The sequence below is a fragment of the Syngnathoides biaculeatus genome, chromosome 16 (genome assembly GCF_019802595.1).
Source record: "Syngnathoides biaculeatus isolate LvHL_M chromosome 16, ASM1980259v1, whole genome shotgun sequence".
Taxonomy (NCBI): Eukaryota; Metazoa; Chordata; class Actinopteri; order Syngnathiformes; family Syngnathidae; genus Syngnathoides; species Syngnathoides biaculeatus.
The window spans coordinates 4,026,153-4,048,256 of NC_084655.1; the positions used below are offsets into that span (position 1 = coordinate 4,026,153).

Below are 22,104 nucleotides of genomic sequence, written 5' to 3' on the forward strand. Positions count from 1 at the left end.
TCAACGGTTATGGGAACCATCACTAATTAACACTCCTTTCAGTGTACCACTCTAAAAAGGGTTTAGAAGTGCCCTGTGTTCGCAGGTTGTGCTGACACAAAAAGGTTGGAAATCCCTGGGCTGGCAAAACACACCGGTAAGGTTGAGGCCAGCCCAAAACTTTCTGGACCCTGAGGTTTTCTAGTTCTTTTTGGAGAATCATAGAGACTGCCATTCCTCATTCGAAATCAAAGGACTGTTTCGTTAAAATAATTGGCTTGAGCATAAAAAAAAAAAAAATTAAAAAGATTCCCAGGCTAGCGCGGCTGCCACGCCGGCGGTGGCCACTCCGCCTGCACTATCGGTTCCGCCCGCACCGCCCCCCACGGAGCTCCCCCATGCCTGTATAACCCCGCTCTCCCGACCGGAACGATTCTCAGGCGACTCAGGGAACCTCAAGCCTTTCCTCGCGTCCAATCTCCATTTTGAACTGCAGGCGTCTGCCTTTCCCATGGACTGCTCCAGGATCACCTTCGTCATTTCCCACATGACGGGAAGGGCGGAGGCATGAGCCACGGCAGAATGGAGTCGTAACTCAGAGACTTGTCGTTCCTGGATGTAATTCGTCTGGGCACTCACCCAAGTGTACCAGTATGTGGCGCCGGAATGCAAGGCGGCGGCTTCACTCTTGACGCTTTGCCAGAGCCGTCGTCGTGATCGAGTTCCGGATCCACGCCGCCGAGAGTCGATGGAACTAGGATGCCCTGCACGACGCCTTTTTCCAGGGACTCTCTCCGCAAATCCATGGTCTCCTCATCGCCGTGGATCTCCCTCCTTCGCTGGACGCGCTCATCGCGTTGGCCCTCAAGGTCGACCAGCGACTGGTAATGCAGGGGCAAATAGACGAGATGACTGAGGGGGAGACAGAGGTATCCAGTCCGACCGCTGCCCGGCCGCCCACACTGCCCTCCACGGCTGAACCCATGCAGGTGGAGGGTCTCGACGGGCCAGCGGAGGAGTGTCTGCGCCGCTGACGGGAGGGGCGCTGTTTCTACTGCGGGCGTCTGGGACACTTGATCGGCCGCTGCCCGGTTCGACCAAAGCACCCTGACCTCAGGATCTCCACACCGGTGAGTGTGTGGTATACTGCGGTGGAGTCAGGGAGGTCGCTTCTTCACCTCACCTTGGGAACGGACTCCCGTTCATGTACTGTGACTGCTTTCATTGACTCCGGGTCGGATGCAAACCTGATAAATCCCCGCGTGGTTGAGGCGTTGGGGGCAGCAACCTTCTCCACGCAACGGCTTCGTAACGCCTATGCCGCGAATGGCAAGTTTCTTTGTCAGGTCACACATCGCACTCAGACGTTACGAATGGGCTTTCCGGACGCTCACTCGGAGCGTATTAGCTTTCATCTCTTCGACGCACGTAGCAGCAACATCATCTTGGGCAGCCGTGGCTCAAAGAGCATAACCTAGACATAGATTGGGCCACGGGTCAGATAAAGACATGGGGAGAGGACTGTCACAGATGTTGTTTCGCTCCCCAGAAAGACTGGAAGATTCAAGTCGCGCCGGTACGGCTAGCAGAATCTAGTACCGCCTCAGAGCTAACCGCGGTGCCCTCCTGCTATCACGACTTGAAGGAGGTGTTTTCAGAGACTAGGGAGAAATCCCTGCCGCCACATCGGCCATATGACTGTGCCATTGAGCTCCTCCCAGGCACCTCACCACCTGGAGGGAAATTGTTTAACAGGACCGGAGCACCAGACCATGAGGAGCTACGTGGAAGAGTCGCTGGCCGCCGGCCTCATCCGTCCATCATCCTCACCAGGCGGTGCAGGGTTCTTCTTCGTCAAGAAGAAGGATACTACGCTATGACCCTACATCGACTACCGAGGACTTAATGAGGTCGCAGTCAATAACAGGTATCCTCTGCCTCTGAGTGCCACGGCCTTCGAACTTCTTCAGGGAACCCAGATCTTCAAGTTGGACCTGCGCAGTGCCTACCACCTGGTGCGGATCCGGGAGGGAGACGAATGGAAGACGGCATTCAATACTCCCACAGGACACTATGAATATCTGGTGAACCCAACCGTTCGGACTAACGAATGCCCCGACCGTCTTTCAGAACTTTATTAACGATGTACTTTGAGGTTTCTGAACAACAATGTTTTTGTGTATTTGGATGACATTCTGATTTTCTTGTCGAACCTGACCTCCCACATCCGACAGGTCAGAGCAGTGCTCCTGCGTCTGTTACAGCATCAACTATTCGTCAAGATGGAGAAATGTGAATTCCACCGAGCATCTGTGTCCTTCCTGGGCTTCATCCTGGCGGAGGGTGAGATACGTATGGATCCTGGGAAGGTCAATGTGGTGCTGCAATGGCCCACTCCTGCCAGTAGGAAGGACATGAAGAGGTTCATCAGGTTCACAAACTTTATACGAAACTTTAGTCCGTTGCCGCCTCTCTGCATGCTCTTACGTGCCTGCACAACACCTTTGAGTGGACCAGGACCTGCCAGGAGGCTTCTGACAGACTCAAGGCCACTTTCACTGCTACACCTGGCCTCATCGTGCCGGATCTGGAGCACCAATTCGTGGTTGAGGTCGACACATCAGACTCAGGGATCGGAGCCATCCTGTCACAAAGGAGTCCCAAGGATGGAAGGATCCACCTGTGCGCCTTCTTGTCGAAGAAGCTGTCCCCGGCTGAACGAAACTACGACATCGGGGACTGCGAGCTGTTGGCAGTCAACATGGCGATGGAGGAGTGGCAGCACTGGGTGGAGGGTTCGCAAGTCCCGTTCGTGGTCCTCACCGACCACAAGAACCTTGAGTACCTGAGGACTGCGGAGCGGCTGAACGCTCGTCAAGCCAGGTGGGCCTTATTCTTCAACCGCTTCAGTTTTACCTTGTCTTTCCGCCCAGGCTGTAAGAATGGCAAGCCGGACGCCCTCTCAAGGATCTACGAGGGGGAGCGCGCGGAACCGGCAGCCACCCCTATCCTACCAGAGGCGTGCTTTGTGTCCGGCTTCACCTGGGTGGTCGAGATGCGGGTGAAGGAGGCCCTGAGGATAACTCCACCTCCCGCTGGTTGTCTGTCTGGTTGTCTCTTCGTCGCACCATCGCTGCGGGGAGACGTCATCAACTGGGCCCACACCAACAGGATGGTCTGGCACCCGGGCATGGCGAAGACTCGTTCGGTTATCGAACAACGATTCTGGTGGCCCAACCTTAGCAAGGATGTGAGAGAATTCGTCAACGCCTGCCCGGTGTGTGCGGGCAATAAGACGTCTCGCCTGCGGCCTGTTGGGGAGTTGCGGCCTCTGTCCATTGCTTCCCGCCTGTGGTCGCACATTGCCCTGGACTTTGTCACTGGCTTACCGCCCACCAGGGGAACACAGTGGTGCTGTCTATAGTGGACTGGTTCTCGAAGATTGTCCACTTCGTGCCGGTCCCGAACATCCCTCCGGCCAAGCAGACAGCCCAGGTGTTATTAGACGAGGTCGTCCGCGACCACGGGTTTCCCAGGGACGTCGTTTCGGACAGAGGCCCGCAGTTCGTTGCCCGCTTCTGAAAGGAATTCTGCACCCTCATCAGCGCCTCGGTGAGTCTGACATCGGGCCATCACCCGGAGTCCAACGGATAGACGGAGAGGGTCAATCAGGACCTGGAGACCGGACTTCGTTGCTTGGCGTCCAGGGATCAGAGCATGTGGAGCCAGCACCTTAAATGGCTTGAGTATGCTCATAATTCTCTGCCTTCCGCTTCGACAGGTATGGCTCCATTCCACATCGTGCACGGCTATCCTCCCTCTCTGTTCCCTTCATTGGCCACGGATTCTGTGATGCCGTCAGCCCTGGCGGTGGTACGATGATGCAAATGAACCTGAGAAACAGCTCGGAGGACGCTGCTGCGCATGGGCAGCGCCTACAAGTCAGCAGCGGACCGTAAGAGGAGAGTTGCACCAGAGCTCAAGGTGGGACAGCGGGTGTGGCTCTCAACCAAGGATCTGCCGCAGGGGATGGAATCTCGCAAACTCCCTCTCAGGTTCGTTGGTCCTTTCCCAGTCAGCAAGATTATTAACCCGGTTGCCGTATCACTCAAGTTACCCAGGTCGATGAGGGTTCACTCGACATTCCACATCAGCAGACTGCGCCCGACTCGTCCTTCTCCACTGGTTCCTCCGGCCAAGCCCCCATCCCCCCCCCCGCATGGTGGACGGCGGCCCGGTGTATACTGTGTGGTGATGATGGTTGCACAATACATTCAGGTATTCAACGGTTATGGGAACCATCACTAATTAACACTCCTTTCAGTGTACCACTCTAAAAAGGGTTTAGAAGTGCCCTGTGTTCGCAGGTTGTGCTGACACAAAAAGGTTGGAAATCCCTGGGCTGGCAGAACACACTGATTTCACTTGCATTGACTTGGCTAATGCTTTCTTCTGCATTCCGCTTCATCCTTCCATGAAGATTATTTTTGCTGTCCTCCCGCTGCAGAGGAAGGGGGTTCCAGTACCGAGTGGACTGGGAGGGATATGGACCGGAGGAGCTCTCCTGGATCCCCTCCCATTACATCGTGGACCCTTCCCTCATCAGGGACTTTCACGCGGCCCATCCTGATGCCCCTGGGCCGTCTGGAGCAGGCCGTGTGTGTGTGTGGGGGGGGGGGGGTACTGTCATGATGCTGGCTTCCAGCCCGGGCTGGGCGTGGCCAGCCAATCAGTAGACACACACCTGCGCCTCATGAACGTTAGTGACACTCAGTACATATAGGACCCGGGGGACGACTAGTCCTCCGATAGATCGTTGCCTTTCATGCCTCATTCCCGCACTCCCGTTTGCCTGACGTCTACCTTCCGTGTACTGACCCATGCCTGTCCCCTGACCACCCTTGTAAGCCTGCCGTTACTATTACCTCTGCTTGTTTGGACTGTCTGCCTGATTCCCGACCTTGGACCGAATAAAGGTTTTCTCTGTACTGCCTGCTAGTCTCTGGAGTCGTGTATTTGGGTCCGCCCTCGAGCCCCGTTCGTGACAGAAACGGCCTTTGGCGTTGTCTCTTACTAACCCATTTGAAGCGTCACCTTACCATGAAGTCAGGAAAGCTTTAAATGAATTTCAGCTCCAGTTTTGAATGTTACTGCGGGCCGGCTCGAAGTAGATGTAGACAATCAAACGTCTCTCACTCATGCACAACAGACATCGAACATGAATACAGTTGCGGAAACTTTGGCTGCTGGAGTGACCACTGCCATTAGAGAATTAGAAGGCAGATTGGAAAAAGTGGCCAACTTGAGAGCTGACCCATTCACAGGTTTGACTCAGCTACGACTGTACAAGACAGAATTAAACAGACACTAAGAGGTTCCCAAAAATATCAGAAATCAACTTGAGAGAACCGCGACTGAACATGAAGATAGAGCAAACGCTGAATCGGAGGAGCAGGACCGCGCCCTTCGCGGTGAACAAGAAGCAGCCCGACTGAAAAGAGAACAGGAAGCTGCTGTCTATGCTGTGGAACACGCTGCTAGAGGCTCTCCGAGTGGGGTAGCAGAAAACAGGTTGTATGTTGCTCAGTTACAGAATCAATTAGCAGAATTATAGTCTCATGTCCAGAATCTTTCAGGTGCCCACCCTGACTCCGTTTTGGATTGAACCAGAAGTCCTGAAAAACCAGAGGAATCTTCCGATGGTCCAGCTTTTCCTCCTCATCGGCCTGTGACTCGTTCCCAAATCTTTCAGGCACCCATGTTAGCCAAAGTTGATCCGGCTACTGGTAACTCTGCTATGTTTTACAAACCTTTCTCTCCCACTGATGTGAGTGTGTTGCTGCAGAAACTTCCACCCATGCAATCTGGTGGTGCCAATTGGCTTCAAGCAGTGCAGAGAGCGGTTACGGGACAAATGTTAACAGCAGGTGACATCCTGTTCTCCCCACACAATCATGTCCGCTTACACAGTTGAATACTCTGATGCAAAATTCTGGTTTTTCTTCTCTCCCTGATCATCAGGTTCTTACACAAGAAAATTATTTGACCTTGTCTACAGCGTTAGATACTTTATTCCCGCTTCCTGAGTGTATCATTTCAGATTTGATTTTTGCTCCCAAAGCAGATGAGGAGGCCGTGGGTTTTGTTGACCGAGCCCTCACTTATTACACTCTGAAAACAGGACACACCCCTACAGCCTCCGCTTTGCATTCGCAAGTGTTTCGAGCAGCCATTTTGAAGGGCGTTCACAAGTCTGTGGGGCAGGCCATGGAGGCCAATCCGGACCTTCCCGGTGCTGAGGTTGACCAGTGGTTGTCACATCTTAAACATCATTTGAGGAGATATGCTAAAGAAAAAGAGTCAAAGGTTGATAAACACAAAACTGTAGAAACACAACTTGCCATGTTGGCCCCTGGCGGCCATGACATGTGCTTCTATTGTGGACGGCCTGGTCATTGGGCCCGCGATTGCAGACAGCGATCTTGAGCGTCTGAATGGAGAGGCAGAGGCAGAGACCAACAATCTGCATGGTGCTACAATTGAGGAGGGTACAACCAACCCCGGGGGAGAGGATATCTTGCACAGCACCAGGAGCTACCACAACAGCAACAAGGATATCTGCCTCTCTCTAGTGTACAGCAGCAACAAGCATATTCCCCGGTGCCAAACCATCAGTATCTGCCTACCTCTGGTGGACTGTTTTCCGCAATGATGGTGCCCTGAATCCACTAGCTTAGGCTTGTAGGAGCCTTTGATGACCCTGACGGTAGGAGGTTCTGCTTTATCATTTATGGTCGTCACAAGAGCTCAGCATTCTACCGTCATAGCTCTGCCTCCTGATAGTTCTCTTACCTGAAAAAGGATCTCACTTGTTGGATTCAAGAGTGAAGAAACTGCCATGCATTTGACAACTCCAGTGACTGTTCAATGTTTTTCACAGACATTTTTGTATTCTTTTGTGTTTGCACCTAACTGTCCAATCAATCTTTTGGGCAGAGATCTCCTCATTGCCATGTGCCCTCTCATCAAATGCAGCCCTGATGGACTTATCCTCGAATTTCCGGATGGTAACACCTACTGCTGCTCAGCTGCCTCTGCCACCGGTGCCACCTCCCAGTTCCCGCTTGTAGAATAACGCCCTGTGGCATGCGCCACTGCTGACATCTACTGGGCTAGAGTGGATATTGACTCCAGTGGTTGGCTCCAAGCTGAACAATTTTTGGCTCTCTGGTCACCTTGGGTTTGCAACCTCAGATCTTATGATATGGTAGCTGATTGTATTCATTGCACTCTGTACTATGTCAGATCAGGAGATGAGATCTATAGTGAGGCATTTCAGGAAATTGAAAACAACATATGGGAATTGAACATGGTGATTTGTTTGCAGGGAAACCAGGTGTCGCATTTTCGGTGTTCCTGACTCCTGAACAACTCAAATGGTACAGGATGGCGGATCCCCCGGATCCTTCGACGCCTCCTTGCTATTTCTCTTTGATGGTCTCGCCTCAGCACACAGCGAAGGATCTTGGTCCGTTTGTCCTGGCAAAATTAATTTCACTCTGTATTGCTCTATTCCCCGTCACTTGATGCTTATTGGATTCAGTCTAACACATTTTAACCCACTTCTGTTTTGGAGCACCAGCTTATGGATAGACACCATGGGCGTGAAACAACCGACAGCTATTTTGCTGGTCAACGTCTTGATTCCCTTCCCACATCGCTGTGGTCCATGGATTCCAGTGATGTTGGTCTCTGCAATGTATCACCTGTTGTGTTTCAGATGAAACCAGGACCAATATATGTTCCCCAATACTCTGTAGAAGAGGCTGGGATGATTGGCATTTCGGAAACAATTGATGGCTTGCTCAAAGCAGGAGCGTTGTGTGAAATTCCTGGCTCTGATTTTAACACCCCCATCTTGCCTGTTGAAAAGAAAAACACTGGAAAGTTTCACATGGTCCATGACCTGCGAGCAATTAATGTGGCCGTGTTAACCCTCACTTTGCCCGTCCCGAATCCGCACTCGGCACTGTCCCAAATTACATCAGCCCACACTGATTTCACTTGCATTGACTTGGCTAATGCTTTCTTCTGCATTCCGCTTCATCCTTCCATGAAGATTATTTTTGCTTTCAATTGGAATGGTGTTTGCTATTCCTACAATCGTCTGCCTCAAGACTTTGTCCTTTCACCTGGACTCATCAATGACTGTCTTCGTCAGTTGCTGTCTCCACTTGAATTGCCTCATGGTGTTCTTCTGATGACCTCTTGCTGGCGGCTCCATCTGAAACTTCTTCTCTCGAAGCCACTGGGTCTTTGCTTTCTCATTTGGCTTCTGTTGGACTGAAGTGTTCCAAGTCCAAACTCCAGATTACCCGACCACAGGTTTCCTCTCTCGGACGTCTGATCTCACGTCATGGCACAGGAATGTCTCCCTTTCACAAAGACGATATCCCCCATCACCCAAAACCAAAAAAACGTCAAAACCACCGTCTTTGCAACTACTCCAGGCACTATGTTCCAAACTTTGCTGAACTCACTCACCCGCTCCGACGGATGGTCATTGTACAAGGTATGCACAATCCTTTTAACACTCTTTGTTGGACCACGGAAGCAGACACTTCCTTCATCTTCTTGAAACAACATCTTTCCAGTGCCGCAGCTCTTGCGATTCTTGATTACAGGCATATGTTCTATTTTGACGTGTCTGAAAAGATCAGCAGCGTTTCTGCTGGTCTTTATCAGAAAGGGGAAGGAGGAAGTCGACATGTTTGTCCGTATGCATCAACTCCATTGGAAAAATACGAGCAAAGACACTCATTTTGCGCTTCTTTCGCATCTGCTCCAGCCAGAGTGATTCAGAAGACATCTCACGTTGTTTTTCATCACTCGCTGACTGTGCAAATATCACACAGTACAGTCCAGTACGTCACGAGACAAGCTTTCACCATGACCGGAGGAAGACAGAGAAAAATTGAAGCAATTTTAACACAACCACATATTCTCTTTACTCATGAAGGGGCAAACATGGCTGAAGGTCTGCTCGGAGGAGAACCGCATTGTTGTGTACGAAAAACGACAGAAGAAAACTCAACCCCACTGGACTCTACGAGACACCTCTTGACAACCCAGGCTTGATTCTTTTCACAGACGGATGTTGCTTCAAAGGCAACGATGGCCTACAATCTGGATTTCCAGTAACCCAACCCACAGAAACAGGTTTTGAAGAAGTGCAAGCAGAAAGAATTCCAGGCTCCCAGTCAGCACAAAGGGCAGAAATTTTGGCGTTAACGGCACCTCTCAAGTTGGCAAAAAATCAGTCAGTTATCATTTACACAGATTCAGCGTATGCACACATGACAGTTCATGTTGCATTAAAAGAATGGCAGCGAAACGTTTTCCAAACTGCAACCGGTACACCTATTAAGTACTATACTCAATGCTCCCTACAGTGGTTGCAGTCCTTAAATGCAAAGGTCACTCTCGATCTAATGATTTTGTATCAGCAGGAAATGAATCAGCAGATCGAGCAGCAAAAAAAGGTTGCAGGGTACCGACTAACACTCCAGCTCACTGTAAGTGAGTCTGAATGTGACAATCAACAGGAGAAGACGCTTCCTGCATGACCCTGCGTCTATGGATGTTTGGAGACTGATGGACACTGGTCATCCGCTGACCGCCAACATGTGGTATACTTATTCATACTGGACTGCCAAATCATTAATCACGACCAATTGTTATGTTTGCTCTCTAATGCCTCATACTACTACACAACCATGGCTCACTGCTAAAGGGATGATTGTCAAGGAAGCTAAGTGTTTTGCATCTATGTCTCATTTGGGATATCAACATTCCTCTAATGTTCTAAATGACACCGTCGCACTTCCATATCAAGCTGCTGTGGGCATTAGGAACAATACTTGTAGCAAACTGATTTTTCCTGTGTTTCACTATAAAATGACTGGCCAACCCCTTGCTGTTAAGGTATTTTTTAAATCATACCCAATATATACATGACCAATGCTATATACAGGAACACGGAAACATCACTCTGGGTTCCTTGAATGTTACCTTGCAATCCAAGGGGACCCGAGCTGTATCTTCCGGTGAAGGGGCCCCTTGTAATGTGTCAGGACCATCAAATGGCACCTACCCCACTGATGATGCAATGTGGCTTTGTAGCACTTCTGCTTATTATGTTCTTCCTCCAGGATGGAAGGGAGTGTGCAGTCCCATCCGTGTTACTGATCACACCTTCCTGATGTCTTGGGATGACGACACCCAGTCGTCCCATCAACGTTCCAAACGCTCTGCTGATATCCCCACCTTTGCTCCACATGATCCTGTGTGGGGTTCAAATGTTCCAGAGTTCAAACACTCTGCTGTAGGCACAAAAAATGTGTATTCCCTGTTGCCCACTATCAGAGTAGATAAATTTGCTCTTCGTCTTGAAACTGTTGATTTTAGATTCAAGTGTTTTATGAATATGTCCCTGGCAATTTTCAAAGGTTACAACTCCGAGGTTGATTCCATGCACACCATGCTTTTGCAACATCAATTGGTATTGGATTTATTAACTGCCTCAACAGATGGTGTGTATATGCTCTTCAATCAAACTTGTTGCACTTACATACCTGACGAAATTCATCAATCCATAGAACCACAATTAGCTACTCTTCAAAATTTAGTCAGCCATGGCCCATGACAAACCGGATTCCTTTTCTCCCTTTTATTGGCTCTCATCTGGGCCCTTATGGTGTGTCTGTTTGTTTGAAATTTTTGATCCTCATGTTATTGTTCCCCTACTGATTTTGGTCTGTTTAGGTTGTGTTGCCCCACTCTTGCGGGCCTCTTTAATGTGTGCTATTGCCCCTGTTGCCGCTAATAAACAAATGTTGATGTCTGTGTCTATTTTGGATCCCAAGCCCAACATCCTGCCCATACCCGATGATGATGATCCTGCTGCTACCTTTTTGTGATCTTTATTCTAGGTGTCGGACTCTTTCGAGTCTGAAAGGGGGATTGAAGTATGTCTTATGCCCGTATTTAGTCATGACTACATAATTTCCTCATGTCCTCAGTGGAGCTTTGTTCTGTAGCCAGATGTGTGTCCTTGAGCAGCTCTGCATGTAGGCTAACCTTGATGAACTGCATACAGGACCCTTTGTAATAATCCATTGCCAGGTAGAACCGGTTGAGACAGAAACCCTTTGTCTAAAGTGGAAAGCCCCGATCTCACGCCACAGGTTTGATACCACCCATAGTCCCCCCTTCTGACAAGATTAAGGATGTGTGTTTTCTCTGTATCTTCGCACTTGTGATCTGCTCTCTACAGCCATTGTCTGTAACTCATAAATGCCCGGAATATTCTGTAAGTAAATTCTTCGAAGAAACTGTTCATCGTCTCCAGCCTTTATTTGGATAACCAACATTCTCACTACCCGAAATTAAATGAACACGCGGAGGAAAAAGCGTCCTCCAACAATTGGTGACCCCAACGTGATTTCGGACTGAGGTGTTGGTTGACAGACAGAACATCGGGCGGCCAACAATTGATAAGGTAAGAGGACATTTATCCTCCAAAAATGATCTTCTGTCTGTTAACTGGGGTTGAGGTCCGTGTCACGTTTGAATTTGTTACATTGTGAAATTATAGTTTTTGGCTATGTTGGATTACCAACATTCTCACTACCCGAAATTAAACGAACACGAAAAGCGTCTTCCAACAGTGCCTTGGGTCATTGTCATGTTGAAAGACCCAGGCATGACCCATCTTCAATGCTCTAACTGAGGGAAAGAGGTTGTTCCCCAAAATCTCACAATACGTGGCTGCGGTCATCCTCTCCTTAATACAGTGTACTTGTCGTGTCCTATGTGCAGAAAAACACCCCCAAAGCATGATGCTACCATCCCCATGCTTCACAGTAGGGATGGTGTTCTTAGGATGGAACTCATCATTTGTCTTCCTTCAAACAGGGTTCATGGAATTATGACCAAAAAGTTCCATTTTGGTCTCATCTGACCACAAAACTTTCTCCTATGACTCCTCTGTCTCATCCAAATAGTCATTGGGAAACTTAAGACGGGCCTTGACGTGTGCTGGTTTAAGCAGGGGGACCTCACACAGGTGCATCTGATTCAGGATAGTAGAAGAGTTGGAGGTGGACTTTTAAAGGCGGATGAACAGGTCTTTGAGGGTCCGAATTCTAGCTGATAGACAGGTGTTCAAATACTTATTTGCAGCTGTATCAGACAAATAAATAGTTAGAAAATACATACATTGTGATTTCTAGATTTTTCTTTTTAGAGTATCTCTCTCACAGTAGACATGCACCTACGATGAAAATTTGAGACCCCCCACCCATGATTTCTAAGTAGTAGAATTTGCAATATAGCAGGGTGTTCAAATACTCATTTTGTTCACTCTAAAAGTGGCTGTAATGCTTGTTTTCTCACACCCTGCCATTGCCTCAGAAAGAAATGAAAGATCTCCTATCAAAAAATGTAAGTTTATTTCATAGGCTTTACAGCATGCATTGGAACGTGACAACATTTAATAATAAATCAACAGAGTTAACATATATGCTATTAATGCCATGAAAACAGACAATCATATGGGAACTGTTTACATTCTGAGTATTAAAGAGAGGAAGGAGTTTGTTCAGAAGTTCAGGATACAGAGGACTGGGAAATGGGAGCATTATATTATAAAAGAATTTCATAGTTCTATTGTACTTGATACTTGTCCTTATCCACAATAAATCCAATCACTTAGTATTTGCACAAGGCCTCATGTCACAAACAATGTAATTAAGCAGTTCAGGCTATGTTTTGAAGAATACTGCACATTTGAACCTTCATTTATCCTTGGAAAGTTTGCAAAGCAAATCTTATCATCTTTACATGAACAATGATCCATCCATTCATTATCTGAGCCGCTTATCCTCACAAGGGTTGCAGGAGTGCATATCCCCAACTATCTTTCAGCAGTAGCCGGGGTACAGCCTGAACTGGTTAGTTTTATATATATATATATGTATATATATAATTTAAAAAAATGCTCACAGAAAACTGTATTGCTTTATTGCAGGAATATTTTGAGATAAAAAATGTGTAGGCTACAAATTGATTAAATATAACTACTGTATTTGAGTGAACTGAGCTTCATAATACTGATCATTTTTGTAGTATTTATGCACAGTGGTCCATATGATTTACAATAGCTTTACAGGAAATGAGGTGTCACAAACAATATCGCATGGCTGGTCACAGTCAATGTGAAATGATTCTCAAATTATCTAAAAAAAAAACACCCCTCCACCAAACAAAAAAGAATGACTGTCGTATTTTTTTATTTTACTTTGGCCTATGAGTAGATTTTCCATTATTTCCCATGTATACATTTTCCCGCAAGAATTTAACGTCAAATAATTTATTCCCAAGCTATTTGCATACGTGGAACAACAACCAGATGCAAGCATGACACGAGGCAAATATACAGCCATTTGCAAACCATCCAGGATTGGGACTAATTATCGGATCAATTCAATCAAAAACTCTTCAATACTTTAATATAGTATATTGAACTTCGGATGAAGAAGGCAACCGCAGTGTTTTTGGGACACATGGTAGTAATATTAAGGCACACATGGACAAATTAGATAATTTGGAAAAATACTGTATATACTGTATATGTAGGCGGCACAGTAGTGCAGCTGTAGAACATAGGCCCTAGGGTTCTGAGGACCGAGGTTCAAATCCTGCCTCCGCCTGTGCGGAGTTTGCACGTTCTCCCTGTGGCTGTGTGGGTTTTCTCGGGGCACTCTGGTTTCCTTCAACATCCCAAAAACATGTGGCATTAATTGGAAATTCTGAATTGCCTCTAAGTGTGATTGTGAGTGCTACTATTGTCAATCTCCATGTGCCCTGCAATTGGCTGGCAACGAGTTCAGGGTGTACCCTGCCTCCTTCCAGATGACAGCTTGGATTGGTCTCAGCACTCCCATACCCTCGTGAGGACATGCAGCTCAGAAAATGGAAGGATGAATGGACTGTACGTGTATCACCTTAGGTAAGGTTCACACACCTCAGATATTCATCCATCCATCCATTTTCTTAGCCGCTTATCCTCACAAGGCTCGCGGGGAGTTCTGGAGCCTATCCCAGCTGTCAACGGGCAGGAGGCAGGGTACACCCTGAACTGCTTGCCAGCCAATCGCAGGTCACATCGAGACAAACAGCCGCACTCACAATCACACCTAGGAGCAATTTAGAGTGTCCAATTAATGTTGCATGTTTTTGAGATGTGGGAGGAAACCGGAGTCCCGGAGAAAACCCACGCAGGCACGGGGAGAACAGGCAAACTCCACACAGGCGGGGCCAGGGTTAAAGTGTTGGCCTCACAGTTCTGAGGACTGGGTTTCAAATCCTGGCCCCGCCTGTGTGCAGTTAGCATGTTCTCCCCGTGCCTGCGTGGTTTTTCTCCAGGCACTCCCGTTTCATCCCACATCCCAAAAACTTGCATTAATTGGACATTCTAAATTGCCCCGAGGAGTGAATGTGAGTGCGACTGTTGCTGGTCTCTACAGTACGTGGCCTGCGATTGCTGGCAAACCAGTTGAGTGTGTGCCCCGATTCCTGCTCAGTGATTCCTGGGATAGGCTCCAGCACTCCCATGAACCTTGTGAGAATAAGCGGCTCAGTAAATGGATAGATGGATGAACAACAAAAACAGAACCAGTATGACAGAGATTACAGAAGATAAGGCCTAACGTGTGTGTGGAATTCAGTAAAACAACAATAAATTAAACATGTCTGTTTGTATTTCTAACTAATTATGATGGCTACTAACATGTGGGGTGACATGCAACACGACAGTTGCAGTGAGATTTATTGTGATAATCAGTAAAGTGAGATGACTGAGGATCACATAAATATGTCTTTGTTATTAGAAAATAAACAAAGTAAAACAAAGTTGCTCACATGTGATCACACAATTATGAAGTTGGACAATGCTAACACCAAGTGAAATAATTGTGAGTTTGTTATCCACAATGTATACAATGTTATCATGCCCTCATTCTCAGACTCAAAGACAATGAAAATAGTCTAGACAAAGAAGAAAGTGGACTGCAGGGTTTCTAAATCCATACTGTAGTTGTTGCAATATCATACAATTCCATACATACATTATAAAAAGGCAAAAAAAGATAGATCTCAATATATGTAGTAATGAAATTGGGAATTATTGCTAGATGCTTCTTTATGATTAAGGTAAGAATATAATTGTAATGCAGTTATAGTTATAGTAATGCCAAAAAAGGGTCTGTAAAATCCACTGCTGCTCATTCATGCCCGGAATAGCATCTGATGAGCTCTCTGCAAGGAAGGTAGAGAAACTGCAAAGTCTTTGGCAGGCCATACAACACAAACATCCAAATTTGCACCACAATGCCCCACAAAATTCAAAGTTAAAGGCTTGTGACAAACGTAGATTTCTATCATATAAATGGGTCTAATGCTGCCAGCCAAGCCAAGTTATATTAACACTTCTCCAAGTTTACAGTTAGACCTGATATTGTGAGAAGGTAACTACTGGACATAAAAGCGACAGTCCCCTCCAAATTGTATTGGATGGCAAGGTCAATTCTTTTTTTTTGTTGAATACTGAAGACGTATAGGTTTCTGATTCAAAGATAAATATGAGACAAAAGTTCAGAATCTAGATACGTTGAAGGAGAGTGCACATTTTGTTTGAATCAACCATTTTTCAAGTGAGCAAAAGTAGCGGAACATGTGACTGATGGGTGTTTCTAGTTGCTCAGGTGCTGCCTTTTACATTGTCTGCTTAAACATAAAATAGTGCATGTTTTTGGCTTTTGCTTTCACCTGTGAAAACTGCATTTGCTGTTAAGCAAACATGAAAACCAAAGAGCCGTCTATGGAAGAAAAGCAAATCGTTCAGAAAATGAGAGAAGAGCGAAAATCAATCAGAGCTATTGAACAAACATTGGCCATAGTCAATAGAACAATTTAAAATGTCCTAAAAACGGAAGAAACTACAGGTGTACTGAGCAAAAGATATCAAACAGGTAAGCCAAGTGTATCAACAGCCGTTTACAACACAAACATTGTGTGAGCTGTGAAAAAAATCCCAAAGAGAACAGTCAGTAATGCCAAACTCCACTGGTCGGGGTACACCATCCATTGTTTGAAGAAGACTTTGGGATAAGAACTATACAGGCCATATCACAAAATGCAAACCACGCATCAGCAAAAAGAATTCAAAGGGCAGATAGAATTTTGCAAAGAAGTAGTATTGATGAAGCACAAAAGTCTCGGGACAAAGTTTTATGGATTGTTGAGATTAAGATTAACCTCTTCCAAAGTGTTGTAGAGGCATTAGTATGACACAAGAAAGTATCTGCTAATGATCCAAAACACACAAGTTCATGCGAACATGTTGGAGGTAATATGCCTTGGCCTTCCATTAGTGCTTCTGGAATGGGCTCACTCGTCTTAATTAAGCAGAGAACTCATGATGGGAGCAGCAGAATGAATTCTGAAGTCTTCAAAACCATTTTTCTGGAAATCTACAGAACAATACATCCATACTAATCAAGAGAAGCTTCATTACCCAACAAGATAATGACTGCCACCACAGGAAAGGACTTCATCAGGGGGAAAAAGCACAACTGACCAAGTCAATCACTAGACCTTAACCCAAATAACCATGCATTTTACCTCATCAAGAGGAGACTGTGGAGACAAAGGCTTCACACAGTTATTGCAAGTAAGGGTTATGGCACCAAATATAACATGGTATTCACTTTAAGCTAATGTCTGTACGAATACTTTCACTAACTTGAAAAAAGGAGGGCTACAAACAAATGGTGGTCTGTCCCGAGTTGTTTAACACATCTAAATGTAAATACCATGAGATAAAAGCTAGAATTCTGAACTTTTGTACCATGTTCATCTTCAGTATGCAACAAAAACAAGTGAATTTACCTTGTCATTCCACTACTTTTAGAGGGCACTGTATGTAACTTTGAGGAAAAAAATGCAAAGAAGATACGAAACAAAATAGGTGTTACAAAATATATAACTGTAATTTAATGTGCATTCGTCTTGTTAAAGACAAAATGTAACCTGCCCCTAGAATCACACCACAGATGTGACAATTTACTTACTCCATCAGATATTGTACAGTGGAAATGAAAGGTCATTGGCCAATATCTGATGATGCAAATTCTGTATCTACCATTTGCACTTTGACCAGCTCCATCGTGTCCAGAAAAAAACTCCTGGATTCAAAACTTCATTAACTTTTGCACTTTAAACCAGATGCAATCAGTCAAATGGTTAAATAGAACCAGTTTTCTGTTTAGAGTGGCCCATGTGAATGTAGGAATGAAAGGATCTTTACTTCTGTTGCCCCTTCAAAATGTTTTATAATTGGGATTGGAATTTTACTTTTATCTTGCATGATTGAAGGTCTAGTTTTGGGGGATGTCGCCAATCCTTATCAAACTATGCAACTCTCTGAGACGCTTTTGATTGAGAGTTATAAAACTAAACTTGAGTTGAAAGTAGAAAAGAACTGAGGGACTCAGCAGACATTTATATGTTATTTTGTGTTGAGAATCCTTTCACTCATTTCATTTTGATTAATTCTTCCATCCCATTATGTGTACTATTAGTTGTTTCAAAATTAGAAAATGCAAATTAAATGCTTGTCTTGTTTCCTATGTCCACTATTTTTCAACAGCATGTTGAAAAACCCCAGTGTTACAAGGCTGGCTATAAGCAGGATCTACAGGTCACACGCGTTACAGCAAGAGTGTAGTTTTTTTTTTGAGCAGAGATTTTAACATGAGTTTGGGCATGGTTAAAAGCATTACCATATGTATGTGGCAATTAACATATGCTTACTTTCAGATGGTTACTTTACAGCCACACAGGGTTCTCGGCCTTTGAAGGCCTGGGATGTCAATTCACATTTGACCTTATGATCTTTTACTTTTCATATAGTAAAATAGCTGATTTCTATCCTGGTGCCACTCTCGAAACTGACTGTCCTGATTGTGCCTGTATATGCAACCATATGGCAAGAAAATACAAAATATGTCACATTCAAAAATATTTGCATTTTTAGTCTCCTATAAAAAAAAGTTTTATTAAACAATCCAATAATTGTTTACTGTAATGTTGAAAAACAAAACAAAAAGAAACAAAAAATAATTCCCCATCCTGCTTCATGTAGTAAAGATGCTCTCCTGTTCCATCTCTCGTTGAGTATTCTAGATGGGAAGCATCATTCCAGGAGAGCGAGGCTGACGAAGGCATCAGAGGTGGCTGTCTGATTCGTATTTGTCAGGAGTTCCATTTTCGAGAGGCCAAGTACTAAGTCCTTGTTCGATGAAATTGATGTTACACTCGTTGAGGCGTTGTACACGATATGTTTCATAATGGATGTTGTGTGTGACGTCTTTAAGGTCCTGCAGGTGAGACCTTTGAAAGAAGAGCAAAAACAAAAGACGGTCGAAATTACTGAATAATGTTTCACCTCACTATCTCAAATAGCGTATGTAAATAAAATTATTGTCAGTCAATAATTGTCAAGCATAACTCTCTGAGCACAGAATCTCCAACACTTCCCAACAACCAACACAAGAGAATTTCCGAGATTATTCAAAACATGTGCCCGTTGCCAATTTATAGCACCATCACATTGCTTGTGTTAACACTAAAATAAAAGTACAAACAATTGCCCACTTTTGCTTAATTCTGTATAAAAATTAAAATGGCCTTATTGTGGGATCTCCTAGCTCTTTCATGGAATCTCTGAATGAAAGATGCTAAAGGAAAATTATTCATTCATTCATTCATTTTTCAGAATGCTTATCTTCAGTTGTGTCGTCGGCATGCTTGAGCCTATCGCAGCTATCTTTGGGCGAGAGGGGAGTACACCCTAAATTGGTCAGCAGCCAATCGCAGGTCACATCGAAACAAATAACCAATCTCAATCACATTCATACCCACAGACAATTTAGAGTCTTCAAGTAACCTACCGTGCATGCTTTTGGGATGTGGGCGGAAACCTAAATCCCGGACAAATCCCAACCAGGCACGATGACAACGTGCATATTCCACAAAGGCGAGCCCGGATTTTAATTCGGGGCCTCAGAACTGTGCAGCAGATGTATTAACCAGTCGTCTACCGTAGAAAATTATAATATATGTAAATAATTGTTCAATATTTACAATCAGGCGGCAGCACAGTTGAGCAGCTGTAGAGCGTTGGCCTCACAGTTCTGAGGACCGGCGGTCGAATCCCAGCCCCACCTGTGTGGAGTTTGCATGTTCTCCCTGTGCCTGCGTAAGTTTTCTCCGGGCACTTGGGTTTCCTCCCACATCCCTAAAATGTGTGGTCACTCTAAATTGCTCCTAGGTGTGATTGTGAATGCAACTCAATGACATACAATAAAAACTGGACTGCTCGTAGGCCCCTTTCACGTGGTCAACTCCCGGTCAGGGCAAAACATTGCTTTGGGTACTAGTTCAAGTCAAAGTTGACGTCCTTACAATTGTACATTGTGAAACGTAACAACATTGAAATTAATTAGAATACGTAACTTTTCACTAGTATTTGTGTTTCACCTGAATCTTCATAATTAATCATTATATATTTATTACATCGTTTTCTATAACAATGTGTATATGTTGACAATACGTTTTGCCCTGACCAGAAGTCAGAGCCTGTTGACCAGAGCGGAACCAATGATTGATGCAGAGTGCGCAGTTGAGTTTTTATTCGAAATCATTGGTGCGACTGTTGTCTGTCTCATGTGCCCTCCGATTGGCTGGCAACCAGTTCAGGGTGTACCCTGCCTCCTGCCCGATGACAGCTGGGATTGGCTCCAACACTCCTGAGACCTTGGTGAGGATAAGCGGCTTAGAAAATGGATGGACGGATGTATTAGTTACCTGATTCTGGACGATATGATCTTATTAGAAGTGTTGCAATGAGCCAATAAATGATCATTTATTTTCTGAAAGTTAAGCCAAATGTTTGATCACCAATAGCGCACAAAGACAAACTTGCTGTTCGTTTGTCTTTCTTCCTCATTGGTGATTGGCGAATGGTACACTTCCGTGTCAATTAAAATTTTAATTGCACATAAGACCATTTTATTGAGGATCAGTTCAGGGTACACAACCCTCTCGCCCAAAGATAGCTGTGATAGGCTTAAGCACGCTCTCGAAGCTACAGTTCTGAAGATCAAGGTTCAAATCCCAGCCCCGCTTGCGTGGGTTTTCTCTGTGCACTCCTGTTTCCATACCATGCAAGGATTTGTTGATCTTTTACAAAACTAGCCGCGAATGCATACGTGACATTGAGCTGCACAAGTTCAACTTCACAATGTCAATGTTTTTTTCCACGTTAATTGTCATTGTATTTTAGTTTATATTGATAATGGTTCTTGAAATGTAAACCTTTTTTAATGGTCACATTCATTGCTGATTTATATTTTTTTTTTTACATGAAACCAGGTTGTGTATCAAAGAATGACCTCTTGGTCCATTCCATAACAAGCGTGGCATCAGGGTGTTAACTATCTAAATATGGTAAGAACTAACCATAGCAATAATATTGTTGTACAGTTTGACCTAATAAATTATCAGTAAGATCTGCAGCATCATGATGACACTTTTCCTTGAATCCCCCATTGTATATTATAAGTGATGCATATTGGTATATATGAAGCTCTGAATTTTGGGTTCTCACTGCTTTGGTCAAAGTAAGGAGTCTTTTCAAGTCAATGGGTTCAACTTTATCCCTCCTTGAGCCGTCACCTTATCATGGTGGAGGCGTTTGTGTGTCCCATTGATCCTAGGAGCTGTCACAAGTTGTCTGGCGCGTCATGCCCTTGGTAGGGTCACCTACAGTAAAAATGTCCTAGGTGAGGGGCCAAACATAGCAGGGGTCCATAAACTCCTTTGATGAAAACAAATATTGGATCTAGATTTTCCTTGCCTGGAGAAAGGTAACTAGGCCCCATCTCTGGAGCCAGGGCTGGAGGTAGGTCTTGAAGATGAGTGCCTGCACTAATGAGGCTCGGTTGGGCACAGCCTGAAAGGGTAACGCAGGTGTGGGTATAATTATTGCCCCCTTGCTCAGCACCTGTACATTGGGGTGCTTCCCTCAACCTTTGGATGGAGGGACGAGTCTTGACAGTTGTTTGTGGCTTTGCACTAAAGAACAGATCAGAGTACGCACCCTTCCTGTGTGTGTGCTGGAGAGCGGTCCCATTGGGCACTCCATTATTCTGCTGGGGGACTTCAATGCTTATGTGGGCAATGACAGTGAAAACTCGAAGGACGTGATTGTAAAGAACACTCCCCCCCCAATCAAAACCTGAGCGGTGTTATGTGACTGGCATTTATGCTCATCATGGATTGTCAAGAACGAACTTCATGTTCAAGCATAAGGGTGTCCACACGTGCACTTTGCATCAGACCACTCTAGGTTGCAGTTCAATGATCGACTTTGTGATTGTGTCATCGGACTTGCAACCACATGTCTTGGACAGTCAGCTGCACCTGTCATCTGATTACTACCTGGTGGTGAATTGGTGAGGGGGATGATGCCAGTTGGACCAAATGTATTGTGATGGTCTGCTGGGTACGTCTGGCAGAATCCCCTTCAGAAAGAGTTTCAACTCCCACGCCCGACAGAACTTTGCTCATATTCTGAGGGTTGTGAGGGACATTATTGAGTCCGAATGGACCATGTACTGCATCTCCATTGCCGAGGCTGCAGACTGGAGCTGTGGGCAGAAGGTGGTCAGTGCCTGTCCTGGTCGGATGTCGTCAAGCTGAAGAAGAAGTCCTATTGGGCATTTTTGGCTAGTGGGACTCTTAAGGCAACTGATGGGTACCATTTGGAAAAGTGGAATGAAGCTTTGTGGTCACCAAAGCAAAAACACAGACATGGAAGGAATTTGTTGAGGCCATGGTGAAAGACTTCCGGATGGCTTCGAGGTAATTCTGGTAGATCATCCGGTGTCTCAGGAGGTTATATGGTGAGGATGAGGCACTGCTGACCTCGACTCAGGACGT

The 22,104-nt window shown here is 45.5% G+C and overlaps 1 protein-coding gene across 6 annotated transcripts in view; it reads right to left on the reverse strand.

Moving 5' to 3' along the window:
* Window positions 1–12,493: 12,493 nt before the first annotated feature.
* Window positions 12,494–22,104, reverse strand: part of septin12 (septin 12) — a 108,667-nt gene continuing 99,056 nt past the window's right edge. For all 6 annotated transcript variants that reach the window (XM_061845845.1, XM_061845844.1, XM_061845849.1 and 3 more), the window contains one exon: window positions 12,494–18,492. In XM_061845845.1, coding sequence (XP_061701829.1) covers window positions 18,327–18,492 — 166 coding nt within the window. In that variant the 3' untranslated portion in view covers window positions 12,494–18,326. The remainder of the gene's footprint in view (window positions 18,493–22,104) is intronic.